Below are 25,161 nucleotides of genomic sequence, written 5' to 3'. Positions count from 1 at the left end.
CCTTCCCATATCTTCATTTCTCAGATCATGCTGGGCTGTTATAATAAAATATCTGAGTCCGAGTAACATAATAAAAGAATTTTTTTTGGCTCATGATGTGGTGACTGAAAGATGTCCATGTCCTGACAAGGACCTCTGAGCTGTGTTACAACATAATAGGAAAGTGGAAAGGGAACTGTCCACATGTGAAAGGGGCAAGTAAATGGGGCAGCCTCACCAATAAATAACTCACGCTCTTAAGAACTAATTTACTCCTTGATAGCATTTTTGTACAGCGTACACAGATCAGAATGGATCTCATGATGGGGAATTTGTCCCATCTGTGACATCATGTTAGCAGTCTTAATAGTTTCAGACTTTGATTCTCTGGATGCTGATCCTGTATTAACAAGACATTAACAATAAGTAACAGTAATATTTGATGCCTGAGTTTGCATCTCAATAATTCCTAATCATTTGCAAGAGATTCAAAACCCTATTTCAAAACTTGCCACTCTGCACTCATACTCTGTGGAACTTAAATTTTGTTTTCAGACATTTACAAGAAACAGCTCAAGTTAAGTTTCACTTGAGCTTGCAAATGAAACAAGTTGAGGTCCCCCAAGAGGCACAACTTGTTTTATTTTATAAAACTGGCATCTATCTATCTATCTATCTATCTATCTATCACACGTGACTAATCAAAATTCACATGGCAATGGGCAAGTCAACAGGGACCTAGATTCCCTACAGGACACTGATAAATTGATTCTAAATGGAGTGGAGATAGTAAAAAGATGAGCAACACATTTAATGCCTTGAGCTTTTTAGAACTGTAGCCACCAAGAACTTAAGAAACCAATCCCACAAATTCCAATTATACCACTGAGATTCTATTCTCCACAATGTCCTCTCTCCCCCTCCCCCCAGTAAGATTACAACTTTCCACAGCAAATTTACTAATTTGGTGACCAAATCATATATTGCTAAATAACATTTGAATTAAAAAGAGAATTCCTTCGCAAGTAAAACAATAAAAGGACAATTCTAAATGGTCCCAGTTTATGACATATCGATGATAGGAAAAGTCAAATATGAGAAGGAGAATGTGGGGATGGGTTTTCAGATTTGGCAGGTGAAAACAGTTCTGGAGACGGGGGGGGGGGGGGGTGGGGTGGTGGTATTGGTTGGGTAGTGGATATACATGAGGCACTTAGAAGCACCGACTCCTCACTTGGACCCACAAGGTAAAAGCACCTGGCATATCCACCTTCACTTTACGTCGCTATCTTCTGTAGTTTGGTCGGACTCCTGCTTGACTACACTGGCATGCTAATCATTTTAGGAGTTTCTGTCTACCTGACCTGTCTTATCTCGCTTCTGGGTTGAAGGTATAGAGATAAGTCACCCTAAACCTTCAGTCACCCTGTCAGTCAGCCCTGGATTTCAGGAACTGCAAAGTCTCCCCTGATAGACCGACTTATCTATGGGAGATGAGCAATTATCTATGATATTGCGGCGGCACCCTGGAGTATGAGTGTGAGTAACCTTACAGGACACAGAGAGCATCGCCGTCAGGATCTGGGTTCGGAGTCCACGACTGACACCAACAGGACAAAGAGATGAGCAGCTACCAGAACCAGGCTGTAAGAGTGCGCAGCTGCTCTGACCTGGGCGGGGCGACGCGCGACTTACTAGGACCTGAATGGAGAGAGTACAGCTGCCAGGACCTGGATGGAGGAGCGCGCAGCTGCCAGGACCTGGACGTCAGAGCGCACGGCAGCCCGAACCCCGCCCCGCGCGCGCGCGTGCTCGGCGTTGGCGCAGTCCGGTTCTGAGTCGTCGGCTGAGGCTTCTCGGCCTCGCTCTCCGGCCGATTCCCGGCTCTTCTGCGCCCTCTCCGCCGGCGCCGCCACCCGCAGCCCTGGCGCTCCCCGCGGGCCCCGCTGAGGCCGTCTGCGCCTTGTGCCAGCGCGCGCCCCGCGAGCCGGTGCGCGCCGACTGCGGCCACCGTTTCTGCCGGGCGTGCGTGGTGCGCTTCTGGGCCGAGGAGGACGGGCCCTTCCCGTGCCCCGAGTGTGCCGACGACTGCTGGCAGCGCGCCGTAGAGCCCGGCCGCCCTCCACTCAGTCGCCGCCTTCTGGCACTCGAGGAGGCGGCCGCGGCGCCGGCCCGCGACGGCCCTGCCAGCGAGGCCGCGCTACAGCTGCTGTGCCGGGCCGACGGAGATCCGCTATGCTCGGCCTGCCGCATGGCCGCGGGCCCGGAGCCGCCCGAATGGGAGCCGCGCTGGAGGAAGGCGCTACGCGGCAAGGTGCGCATGGCGGCCCCGCACACTACTCACCTTTGTGCCTTACTCACCTGGATCAGTCTCTCGATCGGGGCGCTGACCTCCTCTTCCCTCTGCCGCATCCCCTGGGTGCCCAGCATCCTCCCCACCCCGGTGCCCCACAGCCCCGCACCCTTCCTACCCCGGGGATCCCTGCCGTGTTCTTAAATCGTGGAGTCCGTGAGTTCGGTCCTCCCCGATCTCTGTTAACCATCTCCCGGACCCTGCTCTGATCCTCGATCTCTCATCTCTAGAGCATGCTCTTTTGTCCCCTTTTCATCCCAGTTCTCTGGCCTAGCAGTTCCTTATCACTGTACCGCCCTTAGACTGTCGTTTTCTCCCCATTTCCCTTCAAGTCCATTCCCTAAGGCCTCTTCCTGCTCCTATCCGGGTATGACCTCATTGAGGCAAGCCCCGCCCACCTACTTGCTGGTGGAGACCTGAGTGTGGGCTTCTATCTGCCAGTTACCCACCCCTTGCTGCCCTCTGAGGGACTGCCTGTCTACCTCATTCTAGAATCTTCTCTGCTGTACCCTCTTGGTCATTGCATGTGACATTTGCCATTGGGTAGAGCCCACCCATTACAATCTGGGCAAAACTGGGACCCAGGGGTCTGGAGTATCATCCCAGGCCCAGAGAGGGGCAGGGGTGGTCTATTTCTGAGAGGCCAGGTAAGATGATAGTGAGTGGTGCCTGGTCTCTGCCCCGCAGCTTAGTGTGTTTGAGGGTGCTGTTAGCCTTATCTTCTGGAATGATACACCATGAGCTCCAGAACAGGATTTAGTCACTATTAGTGAACACTGTTGGGGTAGAGGCCAGTGGTTACATCGGGGTCCTAACCCGGATGCTCTGCCAGAACATGCTGCTAGAGTTATTTACCCTTCCTAAGACAGCAATCTCCACAGTCTTTAAAAACATGCAGTCACATGGAACTGTCTGCTGAGTACCTAGTTCTGTCAAAGTGGGAAGCGCAAGAGGCCCCCCCCCCCCCTTTTAAAAGACAAACGATTTGCAGCAGCCAGAGGCTGGACTGCTGATCTGGGTGTCCAAATCCTTCTTCCCAATCTATAACCAGCTTTTATTTCCCAGGAGAACAAGGGGTCCGTGGAAATCATGAGGAAGGACTTAAATGATGCCCGGGACCTGCACGGTCAGGCAGAATCAGCGGCTGCTGTGTGGAAGGCAAGTGGGGGGTCTCCTGGATATGGGGAACCAGCAGGGCAACCAAACTGAGCTGCTGTATGCCTGGCTGGCTGGAGGAGGGGCCTCTGTGCGGACTTAATGAATGCCAGGGTACTGTCATGGGACACAGTCTAGCCAGAAGTCAATAGGGATCCTCTTTCCTTCTCATGCTTTACATGAAGTTCTGTAAGCTTCAGCTCCCTTTTCTACACAGGACACTTTGTAGTACTCTTGATTCTGACCAACCCCAGTAGAACTTGCTGTTTTCTGGCTGCCATATAAAACTACAGACATTACTGCACTGGAGGCTGGAAGTCCACAGGCAAGCCATGGCAAGTTCATATCTGATCAGGGCTACTTTCTGGTAGCTTTTATCAGTGTATCATCACATGGAAGGGGACAAGGGCTCTCTGGGGCTAGGACAAATACCATCGACTCTGGTAGGACTAACTGCTTCCCAAAGGCCCACTACTTTTGGTTTTTTTGAGACAGGGTTTCTCTGTGTAGTTTTGGTGCCTGTCCTGGATCTTGCTCTGTAGACCAGGCTGGCCTCGAACTCACAGAGATCCGCCTGGCTCTGCCTCCCGAATGCTGAGATTAAAGGCGTGCGCCACCACCGCCCGGCAAGGCCCACTACTTTTAACACCAGTACCTGGAGGTTTCAACACAAGGATTTGGAGGAACACAAAACGTTGGTACTTAGCAGCTTGCCTTCATCTCACCAAGGTGACATCATATTACAGTTTTTTAAGGTTACTTGTCAACAAAACCGCACATTGATTTAAACTCTGGTGACTTTTCCTTCTATATATTAAAGTTCATTAGTTTCCACCCTCCCCCTATTTTTTTAAGAACATAAAACCAAAATGTTTTTGTAGACTACAGAAGCCCTGATGCTCTCAGATGGCCTGTGCCTGAAGGCTGAAGCCACCTGCTCTACTCCTCACAAAAACTAGAAGGCTTTGAGGATGTCCAGCTTTCTAGGAGCCCACAGTCATTCCAAGGACAAGTTCTAGCACATAGAGGCTTTTAATACGAAGATGAGGATCCTGTAGTCAGAGGGAGGAGCTTGTCCAGACAGCAGTTATCTGGCTGGTATTTACAGCCTTGCAGCATTCTTCCCTCAGGTCATGGCTATCCCCTGTGTTGTGTAGTCCAGGGCCAGGATGAAGATCTGAAGTTAGAAGTGTCTTTTTTTAGTTCTGTTATCTATGTTAGGCTGGTTGAAGAGTTGCTGAGGGTGGCAGGATGGATTTTTGCTCTCGGATTCACCAGAAGCTAGTAGGAAAAGTGACTGGTGGAAGGTTGCTGAGCATTCTGACAGGACTTTGGTCCCAGAGTTCATCTTTGGGAAGCTGTGAGTGGGGTCTTCACATAAGTTGAGCAATGTATATGTGGGTTCTATGTCCAAGGACTTAACAGACTTCTGATGGGAAATGGGAATGTGGCTGATTGGTGGAATGCTTGTTCTGCATGTGAAAGGCAATGAATGTAATCACACAAAGCAAGCACCACAAATAGACCGTAGGCCTGTGGTTGTTGTATGGGTGTACTTAGTACATAGGCTTCCTTCTAGTCACAGTAGAGTAGAGGAACTCTTTTCTTAAGCGAAATCCACAAGCTTCTGTTTAAGGGAGTAACAAGGATTCATTAAGGTAATAAGGGGGAAGATAAACTCACAAATACAGAACCAGGTGAACAGCCACTGCCCATTCTGCCTGGGAGCAAGTGGATCCAGCCATCTGAATCTTACAGGCTTATACCTCAAACCTAATTGGTGGGATGAATCCCCACTCCACTTTTTAAGAAGTATTTACATTGTATTAGGTAGATTGTGTCAGCTGGAGATGACCTGCAGCATGTGGAAGGATGCAGACAGGTTGTGGCAGTGCTGGGCCATTTTGTAGAAGGGACTTGAGCATCCATACACTTCGGTGTCTTGGAGATGCATTTCCTGCAGGGGAGATAGAACGTTGCTTTAATAGAAGAGCAAGTGGTATGAGAGGCCTCATGAGGCAACAGCCCAGAGAGGCAGTCACCATCTGACAAATACACTGACTTGGACGGAGAGGGGCAGGATGTGGATAAGTGATGAATTTGGGAGACATGAAAGAATCCTTTTTTTTTTTTTTTTTTTTAAACAAAGTCCATGTGGTATCTTCCAGCCTTTTGATAAGAATGCCATTCCTTTTGCTTTGTACAGGGAGTTGCGTTAGCCTTTTTCTGTTGCTGTAACAGAATTATCTAAAACTTGAGTATGGTGTAAAGAAGGCAGGTTATTGGTTCTAGAGGCTGAACATCAAAGATCAAAAGGCTCTTTCTGCCTGTCTCTAGTGGGGTCTCATGGTGGAAGTGTGTGGACCCAGGATTGCTCTCTCTGTAACAGCTGCCTTGGGAACCAGCTGGTAGCCTGTGAGACCAGCATCAGTCTTTTCAGAGGGCACACCCATCAGTGTCCTGGAACTCGCTCAGTAGACCAGGCTGGCCTCGAACTCACAGAGATCGCCTGCCTCTGTCTCCTGAGTATTGGGATTAAAGGCGTGTGTGTGATGCTACTGCTGGCCTTCAATTCCCACCTCTTAAAGGTCCTGTCAACTCCACCTCACATTGGGACCAAGCTAACACCACCATGAGGGGCCACAGGGGCATCTTTCATGTGGAGATATCACTTCTTGCTTAGGAATCTTCTCTCACCTTTGATTTTTTTTTTAAGTGGGTTTAATTCAAAAGAGCCAGCCAGCATATTCTGAGGTGTCATATTTCTTAGTTTCTTTCAGAGTAGATGGGGTCCTCTTTCTTTGGACACAGTAGCAATGGGTGTGGGGCAAGGTGGACTGTTGTCCTTCCACTCCCCCTGCAGGGGCATGTCATGGACCGAAGAAAGAAGGCCCTGACTGACTACAAGAAGCTTCGGGCCTTCTTCGTGGAAGAGGAGGAACACTTTCTGCAGGAGGCTGAGAAGGATGAGGGTGCTTCTGAGGATGATGAGCAGGCCGATCCTGCAGAACGCTTCCGGTCCCTACTGCAGGCTGTGTCGGAGCTGGAGAAGAAGCACCGGAACCTGGGCCTTAGCATGCTTCTGCAGGTACCAACCCGTGGGGAGTGAGTGCCTCTCCACATCAAACCTCTGGCCTGCTCGGAACCCCAGTGAAGGGAGACCACCCAAGAGCAAGGTTGGGGCTGCCCCGGCTGTGGCCTAGGTCTGAATGTCAGGGAAGTGGTCGGAAGGAACTTCGAGCTGAGGAAGAGATGAGATGACCCTGGGTCTCACATGGGAGGGATGTTTTTACTCCTCAGACCCCCGGGCAAAGCAGCCAGGATACCCCCTCTGTCTTCTCCCATCCTCATCTCTGCCCCAGGAGTTGGGCCAACACCTGATGCAGCCCACTTGGCAGTCTGAGCCTGGGCTTGTAATGTGGCCATCACCAGCCACCTGTAGCGGAGGTATCCACCTTTCCACATACCTATTAGCTGTTAGGGGCTATGCAGTCCTGGTGGTGATGGATGTGTACAGCCTTGGAGACACAGGCTTTGACCTGTGTCCAAAGATGGATTCCAGTGAGTTGTCAAGTTACCTTGGTTCTGGGAGTGTTGTGCTCAAGAGAGCAGCCGTCTGTCTCACTGCCTGTTCTGTCTCTTTCTGTGTATTTCTCGGTCTCCTTGTCATCCTTGTCTCCATATCTCCTTTCATTTTCTCTGTTTCACTGTCTTTTCCTTTTGTCTCTGTCTCCCTTTCCCTGCAGTGATGATGCTTAGCGGCAGGCTGGCCCCCTGGAGCATGAGGCAGAAGGAACCACCTTCCACAGCTGGCCTGTAGCACCCCTACCTACATCTCTCAGACCTCTGCCTGGCACCACCCTTCATCCTGGACAGGTTCCCATCTCCGTCAACTCTGACAGCACGTTGGCCCGGGATGAAGCGTCAGCAGTGCCTCGCTTCTGGTCATCCACGTAGCTCCATTTCTCAGCTGTGTTTTTAGTTTTCTTTGGGGTATGAATGTGCTCAGGCTTGTACCTGTTGCTAGTAGAGACCAGTCCTGGATTCCCTTCCCAGTGTGTCCCAACCCTGTCTGAGACCACTGGGCAGCTCTGACGCCCCTTCTTGTTTAGCCATGGCTCAGGGCCTAGTGTGGCGATATGTCACTCTAGTATCCAGGAACCAAACCTTGCACCTTCCCCATTGGTGCCCATGACAGGGTTGGCTCACCAGACATCCCTCAGCAAGGCTCACGAGCATACCAGTTACGGTCAGCCTGTATTAGTGCCAGGGAATAGAGATACAGGAGTCCCTGGGGTGTGGCTGAGAACCAACTCTTGGGGGAAAAAAGATGAAGCGTTCTCCACCCTCCAGAGGCCTGTTCCCCTTTGGGTCTTGCTGTGCTGGACCCTGGGAGCTGCCTTCTGCTCTGTTTTCCCGGCCTCTTTCCTCCCAGCGTGTGCCCCTTGGGTGTCACTGGCATCCCAAAGTGCTCCCTACTGTTACCCACCTCTCATGGAAGGACCCTCTTCCCTGCAGAAGAGCAGCAGGGGTGGCATCTTCAGGCCACCTGGTGCTTCACTTCGCTGTATTTTTGGCTTTTTCTCACCTCATATTTTCTCCAGTAGGTTAATTTTACAAAACTTGTGGCGTAGCGGTAGCGTGGTTGCCTGCAGCATTGTGTATGTAGATAACTAGTCCAAGAAACAAAACCCAGCAGAGTGGACAGACAGGTCAGGGGCCAAAGATTCAGACCTATGTAGGTTTGGGGTAGCAGTGTTTGTCCTCAGAAGGCCCTGGCTTTGGGTGTAGTGACTGGCTCCAGCTTGACTCCCAGGTGGGCTGGGTTCTCAGTGCTGAATAAAGTGGTTTGCTCCAGCCTCTGTTTCTCTGCCTCCTAATCTGTCCACGGAGCTGCTACCCCTGCTCTTGACCTGGGTCCAGAGCCTTTGATGTTTGTGGAAGCAGGATAGGCAGACTGTCACTGATACAGTTGGGGAGAGAGCCGGGTGTCATCCTGAAGCCCATGTTGACTGAGAATCACACCCAGGAAGTAGGGCCACGAGGAGACATGCCGAGGGGACCCTGGCTTAGCCCACCTGACAGGGTCCTGCGGAGGGCCAGCCAGGTGAGCAGATGCACCCAGGGCTGGAAGATCACGGACTAGTCACATGCATATTCAGGTGACTGGATGCCCAGGATCGGCCTTCCCTGCAGGCAGAGGAGCTCCCTCCGACTGAGTGCCAGGGAAGAACAGGAAGGCAGGGACAGGTGCAGGTGGCAGTGAGGGCAGTAGCCTTGAGCCTTATTGATTGATTGATTGATTGATTGATTGATTGATTGACAGACTGACCTCTGTTGGGGACAAAAATGGAAACTAGACTAGTTGAATGGCGGGTGTAGAGAATGCCAGGCAATTGGACTGGCCACCTGTATTCAGAAACAAGTGAGGGGTTCATCCCTCAGATTTTAACATTGGTCCAGAAAACCATATGATCTTGTCTAAGTAAACACCTACAACCCCAGAGGACATGTCCCAGAGACTCACTCTTTCCTGTCCCTGTGACTCCCAGCAGACAAACTGGACGTGTGAAGTGCAGTCTTAAGTTGAGAAAGCCTGGTTTGCATCATAGCTCTGCTTACCAGTTAGCCTGCAATCCACACATTCTATCAACAGCACCCTAAGTGGCTGCCACATAGGGCACTTCCCCATGCCCACCATAACCCTGGTCCACTCCAGAATTTGAACCTCTGAGCACCTTGGCACCAGGGCTCACCAGATCCTTCACTGGTCTCTTCTCCCTGAAGAGGGATCTGCCATCCTCTGGGTCCCTCCCGCACTAGCCAACTTTGTCATCTTTCCCCATTGATGGAGTTGAGCAGTCAGGTTTGGTGGCAGATTCCCTATCTAGTGAGGCCTACTTCCTGGTTCCATAGATGTTTTCACAGGGAAGAAAGAAGGAAAGGTCTGTAGGAGGTGGATCTCTGAGTTCGAGGCCAGCCTGGTTTACAGAGAATGTTCTAGGACAGGCAGGGCTAAACAGAGAAACCCTGTCTTGAAAAACAACAAAAAGGTCTCTAGGACCTTATAGAACACTTATCCTATTTCTGAGGCTCCACCCTTTTTACCATATCACCTCCCAAGGTCTCACCTTCTAATATTTCCATTGGAGGAGAGATTTCACAGTGACACAGCAAAAGCCTAAGGTCAGAATCCCAAAGACCCCACACTCCACTCCCACCTTTACTGCTGACTCAATGTCAGCTCAGGAGTTTGGTAGACTTAGGGGCACAGTGACCCAAAGGACATCTCTTCCCAGGTCCTCAAGTTAGTGTATACTCTAACTTGTAACCACACTGTTACAAGATAGGCCACCAGGGTTCCTTTGCTAGGGAAGTGGAAGGTCATGGAGGGTGGAGCCAGTGAAAAGAAGTGATGAACTGGATGTGTTTTACATGGCCACATGAAGAGGGGCTTCAAGGTACCATGGTAAGTAAAAAACAGCCAGATTGAATTGTACACATGGTCTATATGGATGTATCCATCCTTCTGACACTTGTCTACAAAGGGAAGTACAATTGGGTGGTGTGCTGCATTGTTTTGATAAATATCCTTTGCACCTAATCCATAGGCTACAGGTTGGATATGCTGGGAGAGCATGTCAGGCATCATGGAATCCGAAGGACTGGTTGCCTATGGGATTGGAAATGGAAAAGATTGGGATGTGGGGAATGAAGAGAATACCAACTTTCAAAAAACTGAGCATGGTGGAACATCCCTTTAATCCCAGCACTTGGGAGGCAGAAGCAGACAGATATCTGCGAGTTTGAGGCGAGCCTGGTCTACCTAGCAAGTTCCAGGCCAGGCAAGGCTACATAGTGAGACCCTGTCTCAAAACAAAAAAACAGAAAAGAAAAGAAAAGAAAGCCACACCCAGGAAACTGAAGCAGGCCGACTGACTGTCGTGAGTTTAGTGGCTACTTGGAAAAATCTTGTGAACTCCCTCACCCCCTATACCAAAAGCAAGGAGGAGCAGCAAGTATTTTTGGTTTTGCTAGGGCCTTCCGCATATGGAAAACAGCCAGGTTCTAAGGCAGATTTCAGTCAGGCCTTGCTTGGGTTTTCTGCAGCAGTACTGTCATGCTCAGTAGAGTTGGGGAAGAGCCTCACAAGTAGTGTGCATACTAGAAAACAGGCCAGTACAGTGGATTAAAAAAGAACACGTGTCCTCAGTGCCTGTCCACTGGGGGCTGGCGCTCAGGTACCTGTATGAGTCCCCATCTAACCTTCGTACAGCATCTAGTGTTCTATAAACCACCTCTAGATTACTTCATAGAACTGATACTATGAACTAGTTTATATGGTCTGGGGGAAATGGTGAGGTCAGAAGTATAGAATATGCTATAGATAAGGGGCGAGTGTGTGTGTGTGTGTGTGTGTCTGGTATTTTTTTTTTTTCCTTTCTAATTGAATCCACAGATGTAGCCCATGAACAGGCTGACTGTATTCCAACATGCAAGTCATTTAGTTGGGCCTTGATCCAGGGCTTCTCTGGCAGCACCTCCCCTGCAGACTGCAGCTGAAATTCTTGACTCCCTTTGGGGACTTCTTGTGAGGTTCTGGGTGAAACCTTGGGCATTTCTTCCCCAGTGAAAAGTGGCTGTGGCTCTTAAGGTCTGCCCTCATCACCATTGTTAAGTGAGGGCTGACCAGAAGATGGCTAAAACTCCTAGGAAAGGGACTCGTTCATAAGCTTTGTGCCGCTTGATGTCCACACGAGGTGCTTTATTTCCATAAGAGAATTTTGATTTAGAGATAGATAATTGAGCTGAAACAGATTCTCTGTTTAACTGTCATTCATGAAAAGGTGTGCTGTTAAGGAATTTCTAGGAGACAAACAAGGCTGTGCTGGCTTTAGAAGCAAAATAGTAGCTGAAACACCACCATTGATACAGCACATATCCGGGATTGAACTCACAAAACAAATAGTCTGGTTTTTAGCAAGAGTGCATTTGGGGGGCTGGTGGTGCAAGCAAGGGCAGGCACACTTGTGCTAAAGAGCTACAAGGGCCCTTGGACAGGCTGCCCCAAGGATCGGGTGTGTGTGTTTCCCCTTTTGCACAGGCAGCGCCTGAGTCTCTGTGGTTCCTTTCATAAATGGTATTCCGATGACTGGGTTCTGAAATTCCATTCCCTGGCCTCAGATGACTGGGTTCTGAAATTCCATTCCCTGGCCTCAGACCTGCAGCGCTAAAGGACATGATTAAATCTCAGGATACGCTGCCCTGGGTTGTTTTCACTTTGAACTTGGGGTTCCCCGGCAAGCTGAAAGTGCAGAGAGGCTGTCTCCTTTTTCCGGCCGGAGGAAGAGGTTCCAGGGGCGTATAGTGGCCTCTGATTACAGACCCAAGGTCAACGCCATGCTCAGTCAATCATCAAGGGTCTTGCCTTCCATCCATTGCTAAGGCCTACTTTATCTTTCCTAAACACAGGTCGGCTCCCCACTCTGCCCAGTTATATACACTCCTAAATCTTATTAGTACGTATCATGAGGCCAGAGCACTCCTCCTTTGTGGACAGCTGTCCCCAAAGAGGAAAAGCAAGGATCTCTGAGGGAACAGTGCCCTGAGATAAACGCATGGAAAACACCACTCTCATAGAATTCTGGACATATGCAAATGAGGTGGCTTTCCTGAGCTCTTCTGATTGGGCAAGTCTTCACAGAGTAGCCAATGGAGCTTTCGGATTGCCTTTCGTACCCGAGGGTCCGACCGTTTATCAGACCCAGAGTTAATGCTGTAAGCTGTTCGTTTTTTGATGGTCTGCTTCTTGCCTTTGTGTCCGCCTACGTGGACCACGAGAACCGTGCTCCTTCACCCCTGCCCAGCCTTCCAACGCGCTAAGGGCTTTGGTGACTCGGGTGTTGCTGCGGTTCGGCCCCTCCAGCGCGGAGGTCCCTGAGCCGTGGAGCTGTGTCTAGCCCGGCACTCAGCAATGCAGGGATGGCCACAAGGCTACCAGCTGCAGAGGTTTTGTCCACCTTCAGACTACCAAAGGCTCTTTTCAGAGCTAACCGGAATCGCTGGGTGCCTTAATGGGCAATCTTTAGTGGACTCCTGACTCCCTCTGGTGGCCTGGCAGAGGTATTACTGTGCCGCGTGCTAGAGAGAGGTTTGTCTGAAGCCCGCAGCTGGGGTTCCTTCAAACAGTTCTTGGATTCTAAACCGGTTCAGCTCGCTTGATGATTCAGTGGGGAGGCACTGCTCCTAGCTTTGACCCCAGGAATTAGGTCAGCCAGTACTACAAAGTGAGACCCTGTCTCAAACTAATTTTAAAAATCGTGTGGAGATGTTGACAGTGACAAGTCAATTAATTTCCTAGTCCCCCCTCCCCCCTTTACTGTACTTGTCAAGCTGTATTTACTACTGACCAACTCCATCCAGCACTTACCCATCTACACATTTGATAGAGCCCCTAAGTGCTTCAAAATTAGTTCTGCCCCCGACTGTTGAACACGTCGAAAGTGCAATAATTTGAAAGGGCATACTTTTAATCTACATTTGGGTTTGGCTTTGACCCCTTTTCAAGGCCACCATCCAATTTTCCGGGCAATACACACTTTCCAGGTGTAGCGGGTCTCACGGACTAAAGCCACACCCCCCTTGAGGCTTTGTCCGCCTCCTCCCGGGTTACCTATGGATATACAATGTGGTGGGCCATGACCTCACTGCTTGAGCAGAACCCAAGTTGCCTGACCCCAAAATAACCAACGGGGCCTGAAAGCGCCATGACAATTCATCATCTGGGGCAAGGCAGGCAAATTCCAGCAGTTCCACCAAGAGCAAAGGTAAACATGGAGGCCCCAAAAGTGCTTGGCTAAACACCGCCTTTTCAATCTGGTGCCGTCCTTGGGGAAACTTATACTACCGTGTTTCCATTGCTATTTCATTTACATCTACATTAGGAAAAAACAAAACGTGGTGGACACTTTGTTATGCCTACTAATACTGATATTTACTCTTGATTAAGGTATCTGAGTTGTAGCTCATTTCCATCCATTTGCAAAATTTCAGGAAGATTGTGAGAGAGACTGAAGCAAACAGCCTGCTGTTTTTCACCCCCACCTAAAGTTCTGAGAAATGTTACAGAAATCTCGATATTTCCATGTAGACTGTGGCCATTATTTTTGAGAACATTTTAACTTTGGTTGATTATTTTCCTGATAAATATGGATCATAGCCACTGAAGAGATGGTTTAATGGCTGCTCTTCCAGAGGACCAGGGTTTGGTTTGTGACACTCACACTGGGGTTCACGAGTCTGTAACTCCAGCTCCAGGGGATCCAGCACCCTCTTCTGGCCTCTGTGAGCACTACATGCACATGATGCACCAACAGCTCAATGAGTTGGTGACAAGAGAAAAAAATATGGCCTGGATGATGAGTATAGAACATATATGAACAAAAATGACCAAAATGTGCTTATATTCTAGCAATACTTAAAATAACTTTGAATAATATTCCTCTTCCCATCAGACTTTTCTTTAACAGAAAAGTTAATGAAGCTTGGCTAGGTGAGTAATTCTGGAGACCTTTACCCACTCACTGAGCCATCTTGACAGCCATCCTTGGGTCTTTAAACACATGTTTTCCCTAGCTTACCATGGGCACAATGGTTTAACTCATGGTTCTCCTGAGAATGAGAAAATCCATTAGAATCTTCCTCAGATGGCTGCCACCCATGCCAATAAATCACAGAGGCATGAAGAGGGACATGAAAAAGAAGACACCATAAGCATGTAGCAGGGCAGGTGGTCAGAAGAGTCTTAAAATGAGTGACTCCTAAAATGTGGGCTAAGTGGTGCTCAGTTCCTGTTTTCCTTTGTCAGTGATGAAACCAGACAGTGAAGGGTAAGTACAAGTTTTAAGCAGGAAGGTAACATCCCAGTATGGAAAGACTTGGGGGACCTGAGCTCTACCTAGATGTGACAGAAGTCACCAGGCATTTTAATGGGAGAATGGGAGGTTGTTGAGAAAGCTCAGCAGGTAAAGTCACTTGCCACCAAGTCTGACTACTTGAGTGAGTTCAGTCCTGGGAACCCACATTGTGGGAGGAGAGAAGCAATTCCCACAACTTGTCCTCTGGCCTTCCTGTGTGCCACAGTGCACGTGCATTCGATTTAGCACACATACATGCACACATGCACACACACACACAATGTAATTAAGGGAGAATATGGGAGTGGGATGGGGAAGGACTTCACAGTGACAGGATAGAGGAAGGTCCCCTTGGGAATCCCCTGGGCTTGTTCACCGACATTTAGAGATAGACTCCTACCTTTCTATGAAGCCTGGGTGAACCAGCCATGGTGGTTAATGTCCCAGCAGGATTGGACAAAGTGATGCCTAGTGACTTGGTGACATACTGTTTCTGGGTATCTCCATGACAGTGCACTGGAGAAATTATCAGTACCTAAAGAAGAACCCTGCTCACCAATGTAGATGGCCACATTGGAGCAAGGGACAGCAGGCAGGAAATCGTGAGCACAAAGCCCAATCCTAAACTAATACTGGCACTCCTGAGGATAAGGCAGAAGCTGAGTTCCAGTCCAGCCTGGTTATCCTGTCTCATTAAAAAAAAAAAAAATCAACATAAAGCTGAAATCAGCCTCCCTGTTCTGTGGCTGTATTAGTTAATTTTCGGTTCCTGTGATAAAGTATTAGTGTTGTACCCAGAGTCCCCCCCAAAGACCACCAAGAGACCAAATCCAATGCAAAAGCAAAGAGTTAACTCGGGTCTCCATGTCTGTCTGACAAAGCTGTGACAATATCATGACCAGAAGCAACTTGAGGAGGAAAAGATTTCAGCTTACGTCTGGAAGAGAAATTAGGGCAGAAACCTGGAGGCAGGAACTGAAGCAGAAGCCATGAGTGAACACTGCTTACTAGATTTCTCAGCCTGCTTTCTTATGGCACCCAGGACCACCTGCTCAGGTGTGGCACCACCCACTGGGCCCTCCCACATCCATCAATCAAAATCCTCTACAGCAACAGTTCTTGACCCCTCTGTGGTCACTTTTTACATCCTACATGTCAGATATATTTACATTACAATCATAACCATAGCAAACTTACAAAGTAAGTTACGAAGCAGCAACAAAATAATTTTATGGTTGGGGGTCACCACAATGTGAGGAACTGCATTAAAGGGTCACAGTGTTAGGAAGGTTGAGAACCACTGCTCTACAGTCTCCACAGTCCAACAGGCAACCTGATGGAGGCTGTTCCTCAGCTGGTCCCTCTTCCCATAATAACTCTAGCTGTGTCAAGTTGGCAACTTGACATAAAACAACAAACCCGGACAGAGGAGGAGAGAGAAGCTGTAGACTGGAGGGTGAAGAGGGGGGGTGGCAGCCACTTGGGGTTCACCAGGTTGCCTTCCCATGCGCTCTCCAAAAATGTCAGCCAAGAAACGTTTTACATTTCCCAGCTACAGGTGTTTGGTTGTGACAACAGGAAATGAACTAACACAGAAGTAAAAAAGACAAGAAGATGATAGTATGGTTCCATTTATTTTAAATTCCAGAACAGGTAAAAGCACATCATACAGCTGTGCCAAAGAGGACAAGAGAAAAGGAAAGTTCTCAACTCAATGGTATCAGTAATGCTCCACACTTTCAACTGGCTGACTTCAAATTAAGTCCAAGAATGAGAGGCGAAATCAAAACAAAAACTCCACAGGTCAGTGGCTACCTAAAGGCAATCATCTGTGGGGATCAAGTTCCAAAATATGCAGAGGAACTTTAATGGCAAAAGTCTCTGATCTCTTGATGGCGCTGCTGCCTGATTGTACACTTTAACCAATGTTCACCATGCTGTACCCTTCACACCAGGAAGCTTGAGGCTGGAGAGATGGGTTAGCAAGTAAGAGGACCTGCTACTCCATCATAAGAACAGGAGTGCTGATTCCAACACCCATGTGGGGCAGTTCACCAATGCCTTAACTGCAGCTCCAGGCACACACACACACACACACACACACACACACACACACACACACACACTTTTTAAAAATGAGACATAGTTCCCCTGTGTAGCCCTGGCTGTCCTGAAACTCACTCTGTAGACCAGGCTGGCCTCAAACTCGGGTATCTGCCTGCTTTTGGCTCTCAAGTGCTGGGATTGAAGGTATGGACCACCTTCTGGTGTGCAGACATATATTCAGACAAAACACCCATATACATAAAATACATAGATAAATCCTAAAACAACAACAACAAAAACCTAGCTGGGCAGTGGTGGCTCATGCCTTTAACCCAACACTCATGAGGCAGAGGGTTATAAATGCCAGCCTCTCTCCAAAGTCCAGCTCAGGGGCCACCTGTGTTTCTGACATATTCTTGCTACTCCACGGACTAACTATGGCCGTGCTCTTGACTGTGAACCCTAAACACTAGGCGTTCTTTAGCTGTGTCTGAGGACCTTGTCTCTCTGAAACATGTATAACTTTGACAGCCCTTATGGACAATGGTCTCATTCTGAGGAGGCATTCCAATGTAAAAGGGTGTGCCCACCACTCAGCCAGTATGGTAGGTTGAGTGTCCCCCCAGATATGTGGGAGTCTGAACCCCACACATTGTGACTGGGATCATTTGGAGAAAAGGGTCTTTGCAGATGCAATCAAGTTACAAACCTCAGGGTGGAGCCAGCCTGTGTTAAAGTGGGCTCTGACATGGATAAGTGTGTCTAAGAGAAAGATTTTAAAGAAACACAGAGAGGCTCTGGCCATACAAGGACAGAAGTAGCATGCTCCTGCCAGCCAAGGAGGGCTGGATGTCACCACACACTGGGAGGGAGGCCTGGAGTCGATTTTCCATTGCTTCCCAGAGAAGCCAAATCTGCCAACACTTCAGTTCAATTTCTGGTCTCCAGAGGAGGGAAGAGTCCTTCATGGCTTTTAGGCTAGAGCACTTAACCATAAGCCCCAGTCTTCCTGGAGTAGAATCCTGAATGCCACATAGACCCCACCAATAGATCCCTGCTTGGGTCTGGGGGACAGTGTGACTCTGTTTCTCTTGGGGTCTCCAGCATCACAGCACTGGACAGACTGCATTTTTCTCAGCACCCGTGGAACAAGCAGAGCAGCACCCCAGACCCTGGGCTCTGCTCTCCCTTCTGCCCGAAGTCTCGGAGTGGAAGAACCTCAGGTAGCTGAGAGCTGGTTCCCATGGTCTAGCTTTATCTCCTGTGTTCCCAAGTGTTTATTAACACCCACTTCTTTTCTCTGTCAACACTGTCGCGGTTTCTGTCCTCACTGGACTCTGACCAAAGCCTTAGGAATCTTCAGATCTTTGCCTTTGTGTGGCTGGAAATTAGTCTGTCATAGTGAGGGGGAGAGAGATTTAAGGTAGAAGGAGATTGGAGGGGTGAGAAAGAGAGAGAAGGAAGAAGGGCTGGAGAGATGTTCTAGGACCAAGAGCCCTGGCTGTTCTTGCAGAAAACCTGAGTTTTGTTCCTCACATGTCAGCTCCCAACTGCTGTAACTACAGTTCCAGGGTAATCATGAGGCCTCCATGGGCATTGCCCTCATGTGTGTGTGTGTGTGTGTGTGTGTGTGTGTGTGTGTGCGCGCGCGCACACGCGCGCGCACACACACACACACACACACACACACACACACGTCATTAAAAATAAAAATAATTTAACAGGAAGAAAAAGAAGGAGGGGAGAAGGGGTGGAGAAGAGAGAGGAAGGCAGAGAGGAAGGAAAAGAAAGATAAACAAGATGGAGGAAGAGGGAGGAAGAAGAGGACAGTTATCACACAGCCAGAGCACAGCCCACCACTGAGCTGGGCATTCCACACACGCCTCTAAGAACACGGCAAAAATAGCCTTGTTGTGCTTATTGTACAGGCTTCCTCACTGGGGAGGCCAGCCATGACAAAGTACCTCAGCACAGGAGAGTCATGCGATTCTCACTCCAGAGGAACCACTTTCTAAGGCCCAGAAACTAGACATCGGAGACGTTGCTGGTCTCCTCGGCTAGTGAGTGGCACCTCTCTGAGTCCCCACAGGTATGTGTGTGTCTTGATCTCCTCTCTTATAAGATCAGCTTTATGGGGTTAAGGTACATCAATGTCTTCCTTTAACCTTACCCTCTTTCAATGCCTCATCTCCAAATTACAACACCTTTAGAAATCCTGGGGTGGGTGTGGTGTCAGCATTCAGCACAGAAATTGGCAGAGGCAGTATATCTAGACCCTGGTGTCTTGCCATATTTCTACGCAGGAATGCAATAAATAGTACCAGGAGCCAGGGCGGACAAGAAGGCAGGAGCTTCTCTCTCCTGAGGATGTCTGCGGAATCCCCAGGAAGATCAAGGACCTCCAGAAGATTCTGTGTCTTCTTCCTCCTCTCTGACCACTGAGCAGACGGTTAGGGGCCTGGGGTCATGGGTCCAGAGGCAGAAGAATGGCTGTAAGGGACCAGAAAAAGACAGCCCAGAGAACACATAGATCTGGGAACCGTCAGCTGCATTGTGAAAGGAGATTTCTCCTGCCTCAAAGTTTAAGAAGATACCCACACGCCAGAGCGATTGTGGAGAAGACAGGCGAGTCCTGGGGTAGGAGAGGGCCTGGAGTTTCTTCTTGTAAAACTCCAGTGCCCAGAGGCCATGCTGAGGTGACTTGGGGATCCTTCCTTCCCGTCCCAAACTTTCCAGACACACACCCAGAATCCAGGCCCGCCTGTCCCCGACCTCTACCTCCCAGTAATGTCTCCCTGTATCAAACCGCTCTTGGGCCAGGATGCAAGGGTCTTGGTCAAATCTTTTAGAATTGGGAAACAAGTCCTGGTCAAATAACAACCGCTTCACACTTTTCCGGTCTTCAGACACTATGAGTTTGGGGCTCCCGGTTTCAGGGTCCAGGGACAGGCTGGCTGTGGAGAGAAAAAGTATCAGATGTAGGGGCTTTTGCTGTCTTGGCCCTGCATGGATGAGGCATCCAAGGTTTGTCGCCTACATGAAATCTAGAAATCTGTTACTGTCCTCATTGTCCCCATTTAAACTGTTTTTGTTAATCCTCCAAGCAGCGAGGGAGGGAGGGAGGAGGAGGCGTGAGCATAGCCTGAGATGGTTCCCACTGTGTACTAAACTCAGCTCAGAGGCTCAGGCTCTGTGTGGGAGAGACAGAGACAGCGAAACTGACACAGAGACAGAGACCACCTCCAGCAGACAGAAGACTTGAAATTCACACCCACACCCCATAGCCAGTACTCCAGATGTGGGTGGGTTTTTCTGTGGGTTGCGTGTGATTGGCAGGTATCCTCAAGGTTTGCTTGTTAGAAGCCTGACCCTCAGTGGGGTCTAACAAGTGGGAGGTGGGGGAGCTTTTAAGAGGTGGAGCCTCATCTGAGGTAATGACCTCATGGGAACATCTTTTAGTTCTCTGGGGATCCTGGCTGGTTCCCATGTGACCCCTATCCCCAAATCTTTTGCTTATTCTGTCTTGCTATCTACCATAATTTGACACAGCCAAGGAGCCCTCACCACATGGACCACCTGATCTTGGACATTTAGACCCCCAAATGTGAGCTAAATAAACATTCCTTTACACATGACCGAGTCTCGGGCATTTTGTTTCAGTAGTGGAAAAATGACAAGCCCAAGCTTCCAGTTCCTGTCTATTCATTTCCCAGAAAGAGGCCCTGTAGACTGCCCAAAGTTATCTTGTGAAGAATAACCGAGCAAGGAATCTCTCAGTGATGAAGGGTTTCCTCTGGGTGGGTTGTGGTTGGGAAATTCCAGAGCCAAAATCCCCACTGGTCATTCCATTCCTGCTGTGTTGGATGACACAAGCCTCAGGCCGGAGCTTGGCATCCGGGTCCCTGGTGTGAGGGTCAGGGCTCACTCACTGTGGAAGGGCTCAGCCTCAGCCTCAGCACTGGTTCCTGGATGCACTTCTTCCTCACTTTCATCCTCTTTGTTCGATCTCCCGAAGGCACAGGCAATAGCTGCCGTGACAAGCCCCAACGCCGTGAGGATCAGAGGCAGAGCTGGTCCCCTCTCCGTGGACGGAGGCCTTCTGAACAGGGCAGCTAAGAGGATGCCAGGGCATCAAGAATAACAGGGGGGACTGTCTTTGTGTGAGTGCACACACACACACACACACACACACACACACACACACACCAATATTCCAGACTCAAGGGACACAGTGTTCACAGACCTTTCTAAAAAAGGTTCAGAAAAAAAAAAATGAGATGTCTCCTGATACACAGTGCTATAGCCTGCATGTTGGTGTCCCCCAAAACATTGAAATCCCAGCCTCTTAGATGATGGTGCAGGTGGGCTGTGGGAGGTGAGGAAGTCCTGAGGGTGGGGCCTCATTACTAGGATTAATGTCCTTATAAAAAGTACCTCAGAGAGGTCCTGGCCCTTCCCCCACACAAAGACACTGCAAGGAGATCTTTGTACTGTGGAACAGCCTTCACCAGACACAGAACCTGCCTACCCTGACCGTGGGCTTCCATTGTCTGTCTGGGACTGCTAACGACACACACCTGTCCGTGGCCCAGGAGCCCAGGACAAAGTATGGTATGAGCTGAGCGAGAGTGGACTGCAGAGGTTGCATATGCATGGCCATATGGGTAAGATATAGATATTAGATATGCTATTTGTAGAAGAAGAAAGTGAAGTCAATTAAAATGTAGCAAAATATTAAAAATGTGAATCTGGGCAAGTGGTGTAGAGACTTATTATTTTTGCAAACCATATAATTTTGCAAAATTAAACTGCAAGTTTAACATCATTTAGAAATAAAACTTCTGTCAGGCATGTAGCAAATGCCTTTAATTCTAGCACTTAGGAGGCAGAGGCAGGCAAATCTCCGTGAGTTCAAAATTGGCTTGGTCTATATTGTGAGTTCCAGGCCAGCTGGGATTATCCTTTTGAAAATGATAATGATATCCTTTTTCAAAAAGTCAAAAAACCAAATTTTTAAAGAAATAAAGCTTTAAATGAAAAGCTAAACATATCCTTTAGAAGATAAATAGATAAATTAACTGTTCTAGCCAGACAGTGGAATAGTTACTCAGCTCTCAAAATAAATAAGTGTGGTGGTCTGAAAGAGAACGACTCCAGTAGGATCCTGCATTTAATGCCCAGTCCCTTGTTGGTGGAACTGTTTGGGAAGGATTGGGAGGTGTGGCCTTGTTGGAGGAGGTGTGTCGCTGGGGGTGGGCTGAGGTTTTCAAAAGCCCACAGCAAGCCCAGTGTCTCCCTCTCGGCCTGCAATTGCAGGATCAGATGTGAGCTCTTAGCTACTTCTCCAGCATCATGCCTTCCCACCTGCCACCATGGTGCCTGCCATGTTGACAAAGGACTCAGTCTCTAAAATGGTAAACAATTAAATGTGTTTGTCCGGTAAGATGTCCTGCTCCTGGAGTCTCCTCACAGCATTAGAACAGTCACTAAGACATCAGGCAAAGGAAAATCACAGAAAACTCCTAAACGCACATCGCTAACGGAACGAAGCCAGTCTGAAAAGCATGCATTTGGTGTGGTTTCAAATACGAAACAGTGGGGAAAGGCGAAACCATTCAAAGAAGAAGAAAGGCCAGCATGTAGTACAGGTGGACAGATGTCATTCTCTCATGTCCACACCCCAGAACAGCCAGTACCACGGAGCCCCACTTTCTTGCTGACCCTGGTGGGTCTCTGCCTGTTCATCCCTGTGACGTTCCCGTCTGGATTTTCATACCTGGGAGAGTTATGTCTATGAGAGGAACCATGTAGAAAACCCAGGGGCTGGGGAGACATTTCAGGGGTTAAGAGCATGGCTGCCCTTCCAGAGGACCCAGGTCCCATTTCCAGCACCCACATGGTGGCTCACAATCATCTGTAACTCCAGTTCTAAGGGAAGTGCACACACACAGGACAATTACACACACTCAGTAAAACACTCATACATAAAATAAAAGAAATAGTTTTTTTTTAAAGAAAATCTATGTACTTTTTGATTAAATTTGCCATGAACTAAAACTTCTCTTTAAAAAAAATTTATTAAAACAACAACAACAACAACAACAACAACAACAACAACCACCACCAGTATCAGGATGTAACTTTCTTGCTTCCCTGGAAGATCTCTCTGCAACTCTATCACTGTTTCATCTCGGGAACCAACATCCCCATGACCCCCTTGGCCGGGCTGCAGGCAGGGTCTTCTCTGGCTCTGCCCCCACAGCTTTCTCCAAACATCCCTGGCACTCAGGGCCTGGACTCCTGTGCTAGTGGCTTTGATGGCAGAACTGAACAGGTACTCACCAGGCAGGTAAGTCTCAGCCACCTTCTTCTCAGGGAGGAGGGGGTTGGAGATGGAACAAGTCAGACCCTCCACAGCCCTGTCCTGGGAAGTCACAACGGACACCACAGCCAAGAGGCCAGTGCTGGCTGAGGCTGAGAAGTGAGTCTCAGCTGGCACTGGCTGTCCTCTGAGGTCCAGCCACTTCACCTTAGGCTCTGGGAACCAGCCTGCTGAGGTGCACTCTGCCCGAAGGCTTTTGTCCTGGCTGTCAATCACTTGGATTCTGGGTGATGAGCCCAGCCCTGAAGGAAGAGACATCAGCTCAGATACTGTAACTACACTTGCTTCCATGGGGGGGGGGGGGGGCGTCTTACAGGTGTTTAGTGGGTTCTATGACTCTCTGTATATGACCCATCTGTGCAGTCACGTCACGCAAGGCAGCATCGTGATTTCCAATAAAACAGTCAAGGTTTAAGGAAACGGGAGGTTTAATGGGAAAAACCAAGTTTCCCACTAAGTATGGGAAAAGGAAGGAGTTGGGGTCTGTGTGACCACAAAGAACAAAGGAAACTTCTCCATGTCCCCAAATAATCTCAGTCTCCTTTTCTGTTTTCATGCCCATCTGTTCCAGCCTCTCCATCTCTGTCTCTCTTCCTGTGTCTCTTTGTTGTTTCCCTCCGAGTTCCTGCCTTCCCTCTGTTTTTCTTTGCCTTTATTTCTCAATCTGTCTCTTGCTTGCTCTATCTTCCTATCTCTCTGACTCTCCATCTCAGGCTCTGTCTTTCCATCTCCCGGCTGTTGCCATGCCTCAACAGCCCCCACACCCCCCACTCTGTGCTCTCTTTCTGGTAGTGTGATGAAGGGAAGGCAGATGGAAACAGCCCTCTGTTCAGAACTACATCCTGGGGACACAGGGTGCACAGGGAAGATAGTTTTGTCTTGAAGTGGCTGTTGCCGAAGCTTCTCCAGCTTTGGGACTCGGCTCTAGAAGCCATGGTCTGGAATTGGGGCTGGTGCTGATAGAAGCCCCCAAGCAAAAGGAAAGAAGCACACAGCAGCCCTCACCTGCCACCTTCAACCACAGGGTGGCCTGGCTGTGGGATGTGTGCTCCTTGAAGACGCAGTGATAAGTCCCGTTATCAAACACGGTGACATTGCGTATCCTCACCGCGACCTCTCCTCTGACCATGTGGTTGCCGATGAACGTGGTCCTTCCCCTGTAATCCTCCATCTGCTCGCCATACACATCCTCCCCATCCTTGTGCACATGCACAGCTGGTGAGGGCTGGTCCCTGTACCACCTCAGCTCCATGCCCTCCGCACTGATGTTGGGTGTCAGCTTGCAAGGCAACTCTTTGTCTTGCCCAACTACTGCCAGAAGTGGGTCTGGAGGTCCAAGGACACGGAAATCTGATTTTCCTTAGAGATGCAAATGGAAGGGCTAGGTTAGGTCACACGCAGGAGGCAGGGGCTCCCCCTGTACCCACTTTCCCCTTTGAAGGCATGAGGGTTCCCCTAGTCCTGAGCCTCAGTTGGAGACCTCAGCTTGACTCTGGGCACCCCCAGGGTCAGGAAGGGGCTGCTGTTCTACCGTTTCCAGCAGGCAGGAGCTGCAGGCAAATGAAGGTGACCATGAAGCTTGGCAGAGTAGCATCTCCATGGTGTAGCCTTGCCATCCCTATTGGGGACATATAGGATTAGACACACCTCAGACATGGTGAAAGAGAGGCTAGGAGAAAGAAAAAGTAGCTTAAGAGAGAAAGCTGCTCATTCACACACCACATGAGTTCTTAGTCCTAGATACAGTGTTGTTTCCCACGGAAGTCTGCAGATGGCCCTGTGTGTGAGTGAGCTGCACATGACTGCCCACTCTTGGGTGGGTTTTTAGCAGGCACCTGGAGAAAAACCAGCTCTAATAGGCAAATTTCAAGTCATCGGGATCCTTAACACCCTCCACTGTCCCATTGCCTTGAAAGAACGTCTCCAGCTTGGGTTAGAGGATACAGCTTCCTCCTTGGCAGAGAGGGGCACCCCTCAAAATTCAGTCATTTAGGGTAGTTAGTATAATCTGTTTAGAGAATAAGTTTTGGGAGCAGAGCAGTCAGCCCTAAGAGGTCCTTCCTGGTAAAGCCTTAGACTGCCCTTCACATGTAGTATATTGTGTCAGCAAGGATGTTTTGGTTCTTGCCTAGGAGTCTCCCTGTCATTGAGTGTGGGGAGAGGTCCAAACTAAAACACTGAAAAGTGCCATTAAAGGAGAAAACACTCACCTACCTCTGAGCCTGCTGCCTGCTTTCCAGGATGGCTTCTGATGACTCTGAGGAAATTGGTTTTGTTCCCTGAAAATTCCAGACAGGGCACAATCCAAATGAGCCTGCCCATCTCCCAAG

The 25,161-nt window shown here is 49.1% G+C and overlaps 2 protein-coding genes across 2 annotated transcripts; one reads left to right on the top strand and one right to left on the bottom strand.

Moving 5' to 3' along the window:
• Nucleotides 1–1,669: 1,669 nt before the first annotated feature.
• Nucleotides 1,670–8,345, top strand: Rnf187 (ring finger protein 187). The gene is made up of 4 exons (XM_036197964.1): nt 1,670–2,293; nt 3,398–3,490; nt 6,351–6,575; nt 7,234–8,345. Exons 1-4 carry the CDS (start codon nt 1,685–1,687, stop codon nt 7,234–7,236), a joined length of 930 nt encoding a protein of 309 aa, XP_036053857.1. The 5' UTR covers nt 1,670–1,684; the 3' UTR covers nt 7,237–8,345.
• Nucleotides 8,346–18,840: 10,495 nt separating this feature from the next.
• Nucleotides 18,841–24,447, bottom strand: Btnl10 (butyrophilin like 10). The gene is made up of 5 exons (XM_036197512.1): nt 24,363–24,447; nt 23,837–24,190; nt 22,792–23,073; nt 20,379–20,561; nt 18,841–19,403 (listed from the first exon to the last, which is right to left on the bottom strand). Exons 1-5 carry the CDS (start codon nt 24,445–24,447, stop codon nt 18,841–18,843), a joined length of 1,467 nt encoding a protein of 488 aa, XP_036053405.1.
• Between the last annotated feature and the right edge of the window lie 714 nt (nt 24,448–25,161).

The sequence above is a fragment of the Onychomys torridus genome, chromosome 8 (assembly GCF_903995425.1).
Source record: "Onychomys torridus chromosome 8, mOncTor1.1, whole genome shotgun sequence".
Classification (NCBI taxonomy): domain Eukaryota; kingdom Metazoa; phylum Chordata; class Mammalia; order Rodentia; family Cricetidae; genus Onychomys; species Onychomys torridus.
This window is presented reverse-complemented; position numbering and strand designations above follow the sequence as displayed.